Source organism: Branchiostoma floridae, chromosome 16 (genome assembly GCF_000003815.2).
Source record: "Branchiostoma floridae strain S238N-H82 chromosome 16, Bfl_VNyyK, whole genome shotgun sequence".
NCBI lineage: Eukaryota > Metazoa > Chordata > Leptocardii > Amphioxiformes > Branchiostomatidae > Branchiostoma > Branchiostoma floridae.
Genome location: NC_049994.1, coordinates 9,335,148 through 9,347,319, shown reverse-complemented (window position 1 = coordinate 9,347,319; position 12,172 = coordinate 9,335,148). Strand labels below are relative to the sequence as shown.

At 39.3% G+C, this 12,172-nt stretch overlaps 3 protein-coding genes across 3 annotated transcripts in view; 1 reads left to right on the top strand and 2 right to left on the bottom strand.

The window, feature by feature from the left end:
- LOC118403559 (MAM and LDL-receptor class A domain-containing protein 2-like) overlaps positions 1–6,393 on the bottom strand; it is a 32,040-nt gene extending 25,647 nt beyond the window's left edge. Inside the window, exons 1-10 of the mRNA XM_035802294.1 lie at positions 6,112–6,393; positions 5,446–5,623; positions 4,968–5,108; positions 4,140–4,402; positions 3,899–3,989; positions 3,495–3,641; positions 2,800–2,931; positions 1,760–1,978; positions 1,131–1,283; positions 439–573 (exon numbers count right to left, since the gene is read on the bottom strand). Coding sequence (XP_035658187.1) covers positions 439–573; positions 1,131–1,283; positions 1,760–1,978; positions 2,800–2,931; positions 3,495–3,641; positions 3,899–3,989; positions 4,140–4,402; positions 4,968–5,108; positions 5,446–5,623; positions 6,112–6,393 — 1,741 coding nt within the window. The remainder of the gene's footprint in view (positions 1–438; positions 574–1,130; positions 1,284–1,759; positions 1,979–2,799; positions 2,932–3,494; positions 3,642–3,898; positions 3,990–4,139; positions 4,403–4,967; positions 5,109–5,445; positions 5,624–6,111) is intronic.
- Positions 6,394–7,832: 1,439 nt separating this feature from the next.
- LOC118403558 (leucine-rich repeat-containing protein 15-like) lies at positions 7,833–9,551 on the top strand. Its single transcript, XM_035802293.1, has 2 exons — positions 7,833–8,984; positions 9,542–9,551. Exons 1-2 carry the CDS (start codon positions 7,951–7,953, stop codon positions 9,549–9,551), a joined length of 1,044 nt encoding a protein of 347 aa, XP_035658186.1. The 5' UTR covers positions 7,833–7,950.
- A 723-nt stretch (positions 9,552–10,274) lies between these two features.
- Positions 10,275–12,172, bottom strand: part of LOC118403557 (MAM and LDL-receptor class A domain-containing protein 1-like) — a 15,489-nt gene continuing 13,591 nt past the window's right edge. The window contains exons 7-9 of the mRNA XM_035802292.1: positions 11,484–11,561; positions 10,925–11,068; positions 10,275–10,303 (exon numbers count right to left, since the gene is read on the bottom strand). Coding sequence (XP_035658185.1) covers positions 10,275–10,303; positions 10,925–11,068; positions 11,484–11,561 — 251 coding nt within the window. The remainder of the gene's footprint in view (positions 10,304–10,924; positions 11,069–11,483; positions 11,562–12,172) is intronic.

Sequence of the window (12,172 nt, the reverse complement as noted above, 5' to 3'; positions counted from 1 at the left end):
GCTAAAGACTCAGTGGTTTGTACCAGTTACTAATAGGTAACCCTAAAGCTGCTTGTACTACAAAGGAGAGAATCTGATTCCCAGAATATGGTGCAGTGTACATGACATTTACATATTAAGCACCTGTCACACAGTTGACAGGCTTTGGCCATATTTTTGATTTCCAGAAGGTCACAGATAAAAAAAGTCACCAGAGACTTGACTGTATTTTCACCTGAAACTATCTAACCACATTGAATGTAGCTAAAGACCTACAAACATCTATTAGGTCATTGTAAAAAAATTGTGCAATGACAGAGAACACTTGGTTGTGCGTATTCTTGCCAATATCTAGAGTCATCAGCTAATCAATTTTCCTGTTAGGGCATATACATAATACAACAGTTGTGACAATATGACAAAATGTAAGCCAACAAAAATGCAAGCCAAGCAACTGACCTATCTGATTGCCATACATGTGGTACCAGAAGTCCAGACACTGTCCCAGGGTGTTGTTCAGGTACAGGTGAGACAGCAGACGAGCCACATCACCTGGAGTCCTCGGGCTGGATGCCTCCGTGTACATGTAATGTCCTGTGGACAAAAAACAGCACATTTTTACATTTCAGTTGTTACAGATTCTTAAGTACATTGTATAAATCATCTGAAAGGGTATTTACTAATTACAAAAAAAATTACCCTAAACTCAAAACCTTGTAATGCTAGTTCACCTTTATCTGCGGGGTAACCTATATTCGTTGTTTTTTTAAAAACAGGACATTTAGGGATATCAATTTGAGGGACGGTGCAGTATTATGAAAATAACTGCAAGCAATAATTTGAAAATATCGCAGTTTGAAACCATGGTCTGCTGACTTGATATCCCTGAATACCAATGAAAAGAACAACAGATATAGGTTACCCGGTGGATAAAGGTGAGCTAGCATTATTCAGTTGACCTTTATCAGTTGCTTTTGGTTTGATCATTTGATTAATTCAGTTTAAATTCTCACTTTTATTATTCAACTTGTAAAATATACAGGGAATCTATTTAGCTCTTTGATTCATTTTCCATCAGGTTCCTCTTACTTCCACGTATATGTCGAGCCCTTATTGAGGTCCTTTTTACAACTGTCAACCGTGCCACCTACCTGCTGCAGTTCCATAGGTGTGGTCCACTGCAGGCCCAGTGCTGCCTGAGCTGGTGCCACCACTGTCATATCTCCAGTTGAAGTCGTCACTTTGATCTTGGGTGTACAGACAGATCACGTCCAGCTCAAAGTCACAGAGGGTAGGGGGGACAGCTGCAAGGCAAGACGGTCTTGTGGTTAGGGTTGACAACTTTGAATTCAAAAGTTCTTGGTTCAAATCCCTAGCTTTCTTTGCTTTCATGCAAATACTATTAGATGGATGTATGGTAATGATATATACAAAGAACAGTGAGAGTATTTCCATACAATTCTTTGCTTTTGAATGCATAAAACCATATTGCAAGGGGGTGAGCAGTCAATGACAATGCCAATCATACAATTGCATGGGGTAAACTGCATTTTTTCTCCTGCTGCTTTGCACAATTTTTAAAACCTTTTTTGAGCAAGTTGTGTTTGTATTCAACCTTTTTAAGCAATAACTTATGTTTGTACTCAACCTTTTTAAGCAATAACTTATGTTTCTACTCAATTTTCTAAGCAAGATTGGTTAAATTCCTTCTTTTGCATGGGAACATACAAGTACATTTCATTTCAATTTGCCCACCCTCTCCTTCAGATTCATCTCTTACCTGGACCGTTAGGGCAGAGCCCATAGGATATCGTCACATCATCGATGGCGATGTCGCCCCGCACCCCAGCACCAATGATGCCCTCAAACACAACCTGGTAGTTGCTTGTTTCGGGGATGTCCACCATGGCAAAGTGCCATTGGTCGTCCTGGTCACCTGACCTGGTAAACAAGGGTCTGCCTGCAGTTGTCCCGACCTGGGTGTAGACGTTTAGGGTCCCTGAAGGATCAGACAAGACAGAGTCAGCTTGAGTTCTGAGAATGCTGCTTGTACCTTTGGTGGTTAATCTTAATATTCTGGAGGTAGAACTTTCACAGAAGCATATCTTCAGATCTCATTGAGCACTACCTGACTGCACAGTGCAGCTTTCTCTAGTTAGGTGGTGTTCATGTTTGTGTGGATGGTGTTCAGTACCAGGGACAGGTCATGTTTGTGTGGATGGTGTTCAGTACCAGGGACAGGTCATGTTTGGTTGGGTGTTGTTCAGTACCAGGGACAGGTCATGTTTGTGTGGATGGTGTTCAGTACCAGGGACAGGTCATGTTTGTATGGATGGTGTTCAGTACCAGTAACAGGTCATGTTTGCATGGATGGTGTTCAGTACCAGGGACAGGTCATGTTTGTGTTGATGGTGTTCAGTACTGGGGACAGGTCATGTTTGTATGGATGGTGTTCAGTACCAGGGACAGGTCATGTTTGTATGGATGGTGTTCAGTACCAGGGACAGGTCATGTTTGTGTGGATGGTGTTCAGTACCAGACACAGGTAATATTTTGGTGGATTGTGTTCAGTACCAGGGACAGGTCATGTTTGTGTGGATGGTGTTCAGTACCAGGGACAGGTCATGTTTGTGTGGATGGTGTCAGTCCCAGGGACAGGTCATGTTTGTGTGGATGGTGTTCAGTACCAGACACAGGTAATGTTTTGGTGGATGGTGTTCAGTACCAGGCACAGATCATGTTTGTACAGATGGTGTTCAGTAACAAGGACAGGTCATGTTTGTTTGGATGGTGTTCAGCACTAGGGGCAGGACATCTCACCAATCTGGGTTCCATACAGGTGGTAGTAGAACTGCAGACATTGCCCACTGGGATCAGCAGTCTGCTGAGGTGACAACAAGCGAGCCACATCTCCCTGCTGCTTGCCAGAAGCCTCTGTGTACATGTAGTACCCTGGGAGCAAAAACTAGCATTACTATCATTGGTCAAGTAGCAAAAAACTATAAAGCGGTGTTACTGGTAAGAAAAAGAAAGTATGGTCAGTGTAACCATCAATATAAAACACATATTCTTATTACCTCTGTGAAAGGGACTTCCACAGAATTGATTGTTTTGGATACTTGTTTGTCTGATGTGTTTCTGCATCTTTTGCAAGCAATAATTTGAAGAGCTATAAATGGATTAATTGGGATGATATTTGGTATGTGGGTAGATTTGGGGAAGACAAAGGACAAGGTCCTTGTAGGGCCTTCTATCTGTTAGTTTTAGACCTTGCTTTAACTAGAACATAACTGAAGTGAGAAAAAAGCTAAAATCTGCAGTTCAAATGAAATTAAGCTAATATTGACAAAAGTGCAAAAATATTACATGTATATATTATCTACATTGTGTATAGTCATGAAGGTATTTCTATATACAACATAATTAAGGTGTAATGACTGTCAAATATTACAATGAACTACTACAAATATTTGAAAATTAGCTTGTGGGATCAAGTGTTAAACAAACAGACAAACCTGTGCCTAGAGTGTGATCCTGGGAGGGTCCTGTACTGCCAGACCCGGTGCTACCAGTTTTCCTGGTCCAGTCAAAGTCATCAGCAGTGTCCTGGGAGAACCTGCAGATGTCAGCTGTCTCAAAGTCACAGGTGTTGCCAGAGGTCACTAGGGGGAAGGACATAAGAGAAACATTATTTTGGATTCCGTACATGTGACAGTACACCATGGTATATGGTGCATGAGATGGTGCTTTAGAAAATAACCTCAGCCATCAAACCTTCGAAAATGAAGGAATCCAACACACAAGGTGACCTGTTGTGCTCAGCTCAAAAGGGCAGCTTTAGCAAACCCACATTGCACTACTAGCTTACTTGAAAAAGTATCATGTTTCACCTCCATTTCAAAACTTATGATAAACACACCTGGAGCATCACACAGCCCATCCGTGAGAGTCACGTCATCCAAAGCGATATCGCTCCTCACATCTGTCCCTCGCACTGCCTCAAACAGAATCTGTACAGAAAGGGAACACAAGAACAGATGATGATGATGACATACAAAAATAGCTTGCCTACTTCTAATGGAAAAGGGTCATGCAGGCTCCCATTCAATGACTAGTAGGTGAACATAATATAGAAAGACCAAATGAGATGAAATGCTTACATTATACTGTAGATTGTAGATGTCTATTGCAGCCTCTCTCCACTGGTTGCCTTGGTCCCCGCTGCGTGTCCACACAGCACTGCTGGGCAGGGCGGGGCCAGTCTGGATGTACACGTTGAGACTGCCCATGGTGTTCCCCCACATGTGGTACCAGAAGCGGAAACACTTGGGGCGCGTCGCTGTGATGTCGGGACTGGAGACCTGGGCTATGTCACCTGTCCCCTTGTTTGAGGCTTCTATGTACAGGTAGTACCCCTGGCTTGCTGTGGGGCAGAAGGATAAGGAAGAAGAGTTTTAGAAATGATTGATGGGGATGTGTATTTTTGGGTCATGTAATCAGTCTCTACTAGTCAAAGTTTTTAATTTCAGCCAGGAGGCAATTAAGCCTCTTGCCAATTAATTACCCTCTTTGTCTTAAGTTTACAACCTTTTCAGAGTTCACTTAAAGACTGCTTCCTAGTATGCTATCAGGAGCATTAATATCTTTTTGCCTGCCTGGCATATCATTAGGGTTACCAGGCTTTTAACCAATAATGTTTTTCTAAAAAATAAATGTCAAGCTTATTCGATACAAACAAGGATATCAGTCAAGCTACATTTAGTAAAGTGTATCTTTATAGTACATGTGCTTGGCCTTCAAGACAGAATCAGAAGTATTAAGATGATAGAAAAACTGTCGAAGGAAACCGGTAGATACGAAATATAAGTTATCACACAGAAAACAATGAAACATGAAGTTTTACCAGTTAACTAAAAGATTTTGCGGCAATACTTTCATAACCCTAGTCCACCTTATTTGTCCTGCCGATTTAGTTCATGTGCACTTACTGCCAACAGTGTGGTCCATAGCAGGTCCTGTGTTTGCAGAAGGTGTGCCGCTGTTGTCACGGGTCCAATCAAAGTCGTCTGTTGTCACCTGTGTCCAGGCGCACACGTTCCGTTCAAAGTTACAGTTCACGCCACCAGGGGCTGGAACAATCATCATATTCATTATTGTATTTTTAGCAGAGAAAAGAAAACATCACATGAACACATCAAAGAAAAAGTGTTTTTTTTTCTGTCTCCCACAATTTATGATAAAGGAGTCAAACCTAGCAAGTTAAGATTTAGAGTTAGCATTTAAATTAGAGTAGTCATGTTTTATATTACTCTTCTTCATTTTTCAATGGCACTTCCAATCAATAGCTCTCTGGCAAAAATTTGTAAATGCCTATAGCTATCCAATGTTAATCATGGAATAGCAAGCCTCTGATGTGATACGTTGAAAAAAAATCTTCTGGTTTCTGCACACTATAAGATGTCTCACCATCAGTTGGAGCTGTTTGTGCGATGGCTGTTGTAGGTAACATGGTTGGCCCAGCAGTTGTTGGTACTACAGGAGCAGCATTGGCGGGAAGAACTGAACATGGTCCGGCTGTGAACCCGACGTCGTCCAGCGATATGTCACTACGGAAAGTAGTGCCTATCTCACCCTCAATGATAACCTATGGGTGGGCAACAGGTATCAGAAGTAACTTGATGTGAAAGAATGAAATGTATTTCAAAGCCTTAAAGAAGACCATGAAAGCAAGTTGAACATTAATTTTTTGTACAATGGCTAATATAATGTATGTCTTCATTGTGAAATTGAATGCTGTTCAAATGACCTGGAGTTAAAATCTGATGATAGATTAGGGACCATGCAATAATTACGAGGGGTAATGTGCTCTGAGCAGTGCAGAGGTTCTTTTTACTATTTTAGTGATAGGCATTTGAATTCATTTGTTGAAAGAATCATGGAACCACAATTTTTCCATAGCCCCGTATCCCCCTTACCCAAAAAGTTTTTCCATGGCCTTCACCCTGAAGCAATGAATTTTCCTTGCCACCCCCCCCCCCCCACAACTAGCCCTATGCCAAATACAGTAAGTCTTAGTTTAGTTACATCGATTATTGTAAACAAATAGTAAATTGATACAAATTCAGCCAATACCTGATAGTCTCCTGCTTCCCCAACACTGACTTGGCCATTCCTCCACTGGTTCCCCTGGTCCCCAGTCAGAGCCCATCTTACAGTATCCACTCCGTTGATCTGTGTGCGGACCCTGAGCGCGCCCGTTCCCACACCGTACATGTGGTACCAGAAGGACAGGCATTGGCTCGTACCCGTAGAGCCAGAAAAGGTCTGGCTGACGAGATGTGCTCGCTCTCCCTGAACTCTTGGGGATGACGCCTCGATGTAGTAGTATTGTCCTGAGGTACGACAATCAGTCATTAAATGCCCATTCTTGCAGGTACAGTGACATACTGTACACTATTTGTGACCACAGCTTTATATGTTTATCTGTTGCAGACGCTGCTTCCTAGACATACAACACCTTCTACTTACTGTATAGTCTATCATTATAGAAAAAATATCTAAGGGGCCTTGCATTACAAATAATAAAACACACACAAAATACACACAGTCACATCAACCAAAAAAATAAAATACAAAAAACGATAATAATGGTGACATCACTGATCAATTACAATATATAGAATCACAGCACAGTCTACTCCAAGAAATCATTGGGAGGTCAGAGATGACGCCAATTGGACATTTTTCCCGTCATGCAATGTTAGTGTCCAGGGCCACAGTGACTTAATATTCAAATGGCAGCTGCAGACAATCAACAAAACCCGATGTTGATAATCCTTGTGTAGACTGTACAATCATGTAGTGCCTTACACAATTATTTTTCTTACAGAAGACCTTCATTGGCATTCTGATTTCAATGCCACAGACTTCAAGGTAATGTCAATATATTTCCATCCTGAACTCAAAATTCTGAGTGTGGCCCTGAAAATTGCAAAACTTTATTATTCACAGTTATATGACATGGAATCATGAATATTAAAATAGTCTAAGTCAGACAATCACCAGAACCATATTAAGTATTACTAAGCATAATCCAAGGCTGTTTGTTACTCTCCACTTCACGAATCAGGTACTAAAGCACGTTTCCTTCCAGCATTTTTGTCAAAAAGGGGACAAAAATTCACTTCAGAGGTAAGAAAGGTCAATTCTGAAGACATCTTTACTAAATAGAAAGCAAAGTTTGGTTATATGTTAAAGGTAAGTCCAAATGACTCAAGCAGTCTGTTATTTGTCCTTTTTTGGGTGTGTCTTGTTTTGCATGCAGCTGTTTACATTTCTAATTAGACATACATGTAGTGGTGAAGGTTTTCTCTCTCTGATTATTTCTCCTTATTGAAGTTATTCTATATCAGAATCTTTAATCTTCATTCTCCTTCTATGTCTAGTGTACAGCATTTTTTCTTAATTTTTGCCCAGAAAACATTAAGTTAACACTTGCACTGTCAAATTGGTTGACAAATCTTATGATTGCATTTTCTAAGTCAGAAGGTCTTTTGTAACCTTAGGATAATTCTTTTGCTCAAAAGGTCTACATGAATGTATTTTGACCTTTTTAAGAACCATTGCACATGTCAGCTTATTTGATGTTATTAAGATTTTTCTTTGTTTTCTACAGACCCCTAATATCATGCACAATGCTATGAAAAGGGGTAGGACATTTCATAGTCATTTATAGTGCAATTGACCTTTATAAATTGCAGTACAAAATCTTAAGTTTGAACCAAAATATTTAATGATTATGTGCAGTGCAAATTTTTGGCTTCACAGCATGGTTATCAGAAAGTTGAGCCTAGTCAATCAGGCCAAAGTTGGTAAAGAGCCAAACCATCCTGATCCCCCCCTCCCCACCTTGCAGTAAAGCTTCAGGCTATTTAAATTTTGCTATGTTTTCTATTTTGGTAATAGAACATAATGGGAAGGAAGCTACGACACATGCTGATGCTCCTTCTCATCATCCTGAAGCAGCCTAACATGCCAGAAGCTGAGAGCAGCTGTGGACCATGCTCATCCTGCAACCTTCAGAGTTCAAACCTCACCAGCATCCCTCAGCACCTGTCGACACGCATCTTTTCCTTGGACTTAAAATTCAATGCTATAACAACTTTAAGTCAGTCACAGATGAAAATACTTTCAAGGTATAAGCACATGACATATGTAAACTTTGCTGAGAATCGTATCTCTACCATACATTGTTGTTTTCCAAATCTACCCCTGCTTGAAGTCTTGTATCTGATGAACAACCAGATAACTGGTCTTCCCCCTGGAATACTTTCAAATCTACCCAAACTGAAATTTCTGTACCTGAGTTCAAATAAGTTAGCAGAGATTCAGCTTGGTACATTTTCAGACCTACCAAAGCTTCAGTCGTTGAAACTGAACTGCAACAAGATAAGGACGATTCAGTCTGGTGCATTCACAAACCTCCCCTTGCTTAAAATGTTGTATCTAAACGACAACCGGATACTAAACCTTGAGTCTGGTTCCTTTTCAGATTTTCCTAAGCTGCAGTTACTGTGGCTGGACCACAACAAGATTTCAAATATTCAATCTGGTGCATTTTCAAATCTACCAAACCTTACACGATTGGATCTTCGCAAAAATCAGATATCATTCCTTCCCCCATCAATTTATAGCATTTTTTCATCAATTTCTGTAGTGATAGTTTTCAGAAATCACTGGCAGTGTGATTGCAGAATGCTTCCCTTTCGGCTGAGAATGACAGGGTCACATCCATTTGAAAAGCAAATATTATGTGTCCAACCTGCCACCTTTTCGGGAAAACTGCTAAAAGACATTGAACCTGAAAACCTGACCTGCAAAGACAAAACTACACCAACAACGCCTGTTGACACCAAAGCTTCAGCCACCACACCTAAAATGTCCACATCTTTTTCATTTGGCAATACAGAAAGCAAAGAAACACTTGGCTCCTCATTTGCCACATGGTCTGTTGAGAGAAAATTGAAACGCAATCACACCTGTTCCAATGGTGACACTTCTCACTATCGATGGAATTTCAAACACACCACTGGCTCAATGCCATGTCTTGTACAAAGTCATGTAGGTTCCACTGCTACCACTGGTCGCAATCATGCTGATCAGCATTCCATTGCAAGCAATTATTCTGATTATTATAATAATTATTATTATTATTATCATCATGATAGTTCCAATGAACTGATTAGCTCAGTTTTTGGTTCAATTGCTGGCACTGTTGTTATAATTGTTGCCTGCATTCTCCCAATTTGGTGCAAGAGGAAGAAATATATCTAATCAGAATCATTTGTGCCCTATCACCAGAGTTAATGACTTTAGTTACTTGCTTTACTGTTCAATTCTCTGTACAGCATTAATAATAAGGCATGGAAACACCACCAAATTAAGCATTTAAAGACACAGGTAAAGGGCAGTCTACTGAAAGCATTAGGCCCATGGACCTTCCAATAGATCTAGAAACAAAGTCCTTCCCTTAAAACACAAATTTCATGGTGCTGTTGCCCAGTGTAAGTTAGCAGATGCCCATGGCAACTTGCGCAACTAAAAATGACTTAAGAACTCTCCCATACCTTACATAGTGCACCTCTTAAATGCTTAATCAATATTACAAAGCTGACCCCTTTGGTGATTTAAAACTTTACATTATATAGGGTTTCTTTTATGCTACATACACACGTTAAATGTTTTATTATTAATTTGTCTACTAGAAGTCAAAACTTAAGAGATTAGTACACTTTTTATTGATAAATAATCATGATATGTAGTATTCTATTTGCAACAACTATAATTGTAATGACATGTAGTATATAGGATTTCCTTTATGCTAAATGCACATGTTAAATGTTTTATTAATTTTCTAGTCAAACCTTAAGAGACTGGTACACTTTTCTTATTGATAAATGATCATGATATGTAGTATTCTATTTGCAACAACTATTGTAATGTAGTACATGTAGTACATTTATTTTAATTGCAACCACTGTAATGATTCTGCACTTCAGCCATTGGCTGAGAGTGATTTTTTAAAAACCATTCACCATCATCAAAATGACAATCATTGAATTTGCCCTGAAACTTCACCCAAAGCTATACATGTAATTGTCTTTATTTGCATTAAGAGTTTAACTACAGTATGCTGTGAACAGCCTGGTTTGCTAAATGAATAACTACATTGCCATGTGCCTTGAAAAGACACTATGAGGAGCATTGATGAAATCTACAAGTTTTGCTGTTCATAGTTACTGTGTGTAATTCTGGAACATGACATCTGGAAGATGTGCAGTTCATGATGTTTAGTTGAAATCTGACTCAAAAATTGGTACAAATTGGTGAGTTTCATTGGTCTCAAAATGCTGTTGTAGTGAGATTATATCTTTATTCCGTTTGATTTTCAAAGAGATGTAATCTTATAGTACCAGGCACAAGAGGCATAAGAGAGAAACTTGTTAAGTGGGCAATTCAGTCTTTTAATAATCTGCTGTTAGTGTGAACTGTTTGACACTTTGACACCTTTCAGCCAATGTTTTAGACATTAACTATCTGTGTCAATTAAGGCATATACAGGTCTTTGTGTGATACTAAAACTCTCACTGGTATTGTAGATTGTTCCAATAGACAGAGTACTGCTATGAAAGTTAGAACAAACGATTAATTTATCTTATCCTTAAGTTTCTTCTAATAGAAGGACCCACTTTTCTCCTTTTACTACAACATTAGGTTCAAGACCTGTATGTATACAAACTAAAGAACCTGACTAATTATGGCATGTTGCTGAATATGTACTATTACATAACTGTGGTGTGCCTGACAAGTACTTCTTTGCATGTTTGATGTACAGTACATGGACTTACAGATTTGTAAAGTTACCATAGCAGATGAGTTGACCTACCTTGTGCGTTGCCTAGTGTGTGGTCGGAGTCAGGTCCAGTGCCAGAGCTCCCAGTGTTCCCATTGTTCAGGACCCAGTCAAAGTCGTCCCCCTGCTGGGCATTAGTCCATGTGCACAGGTCTGTCTCAAAATCACAGTTCCCATCTGTACATAGAACACCACACAATCATGTATTATAAAAATTTATTGTAATGCTGCTGTATCTGAATAGACCTATACTCAAGTATACAACTTTTTTACTTATTTCAGTACTAAACATGTCTTATTCTTACCACAAAGATTTAAAAATCTAGCTCTGGAAACAGATTACAACACTGTCTGCTTAGAAATCAGCACCAGTTTGATCTAAGTAGTCTCAAAAGCTTTCAGTATCTGAAGTCTAAATAAACAATCTGTTGACTGTTTATTCATGTCTCTGTCTTCACTGAAATCTCTGACTGAAATCCACAGGTTACTTTGTCAAATTCTTTGGGCACATAAATACCTCTGTTTCAATACCTGCACCTGGTGTCATATTTAGATACACAATCAAATGATGATGGTGTGAAAGATTTCTTACCAGCTCCTTGACAGGGTCCATCTGTTAGTGCGACGTCATCTACAGCAATGTCACCACGGTAGCTTGACCCCCGCACTCCTTCAAACACAATCTAACAGAACAGAAACAGATAATCAGATCCCAAAATCAGGAAACACATGTAGAATAAATTAAACAACAACTAGAGTTCGGCGATCTCATACCTCCATGAAATATTTAGAGCTTTTGTAAATTTTATGCAAATGACTTTAACATTTACATGATTTATGCATTGTGATTTTAATGATTGACAAACATACACATGTCACAAGTATAAATTCCCATCATTAATCATTAACTGATTAATCGTTTTTGCAATTTTTGCATATCTTATGCAAATCAGTTCCTCATTAACATATTTGGTATCTGCTTATGTTCCACCTATCATAATTGACATGTGGTACATTTATTGAAGTCCAGATATTGAAAACAACGGAATTATGCAATTTCCACATTAATTATGGAAATTAAGTCTTTTGCATAACATGTATATCATTATGGACATTTTGTCTAAGCTACCCGGATGCTTAAAGTGATGTCAATCCGTCATTCCTTTCTGAAGTTATCCTCTTTACAATGTCTTGACAAAAATGCCCCTGCAGTTAAAAAAAATGTTAGGAGGCTGAAACTTGCCCCTGTTTTTAATGACGCTAAAAGCTATCTACCACTAA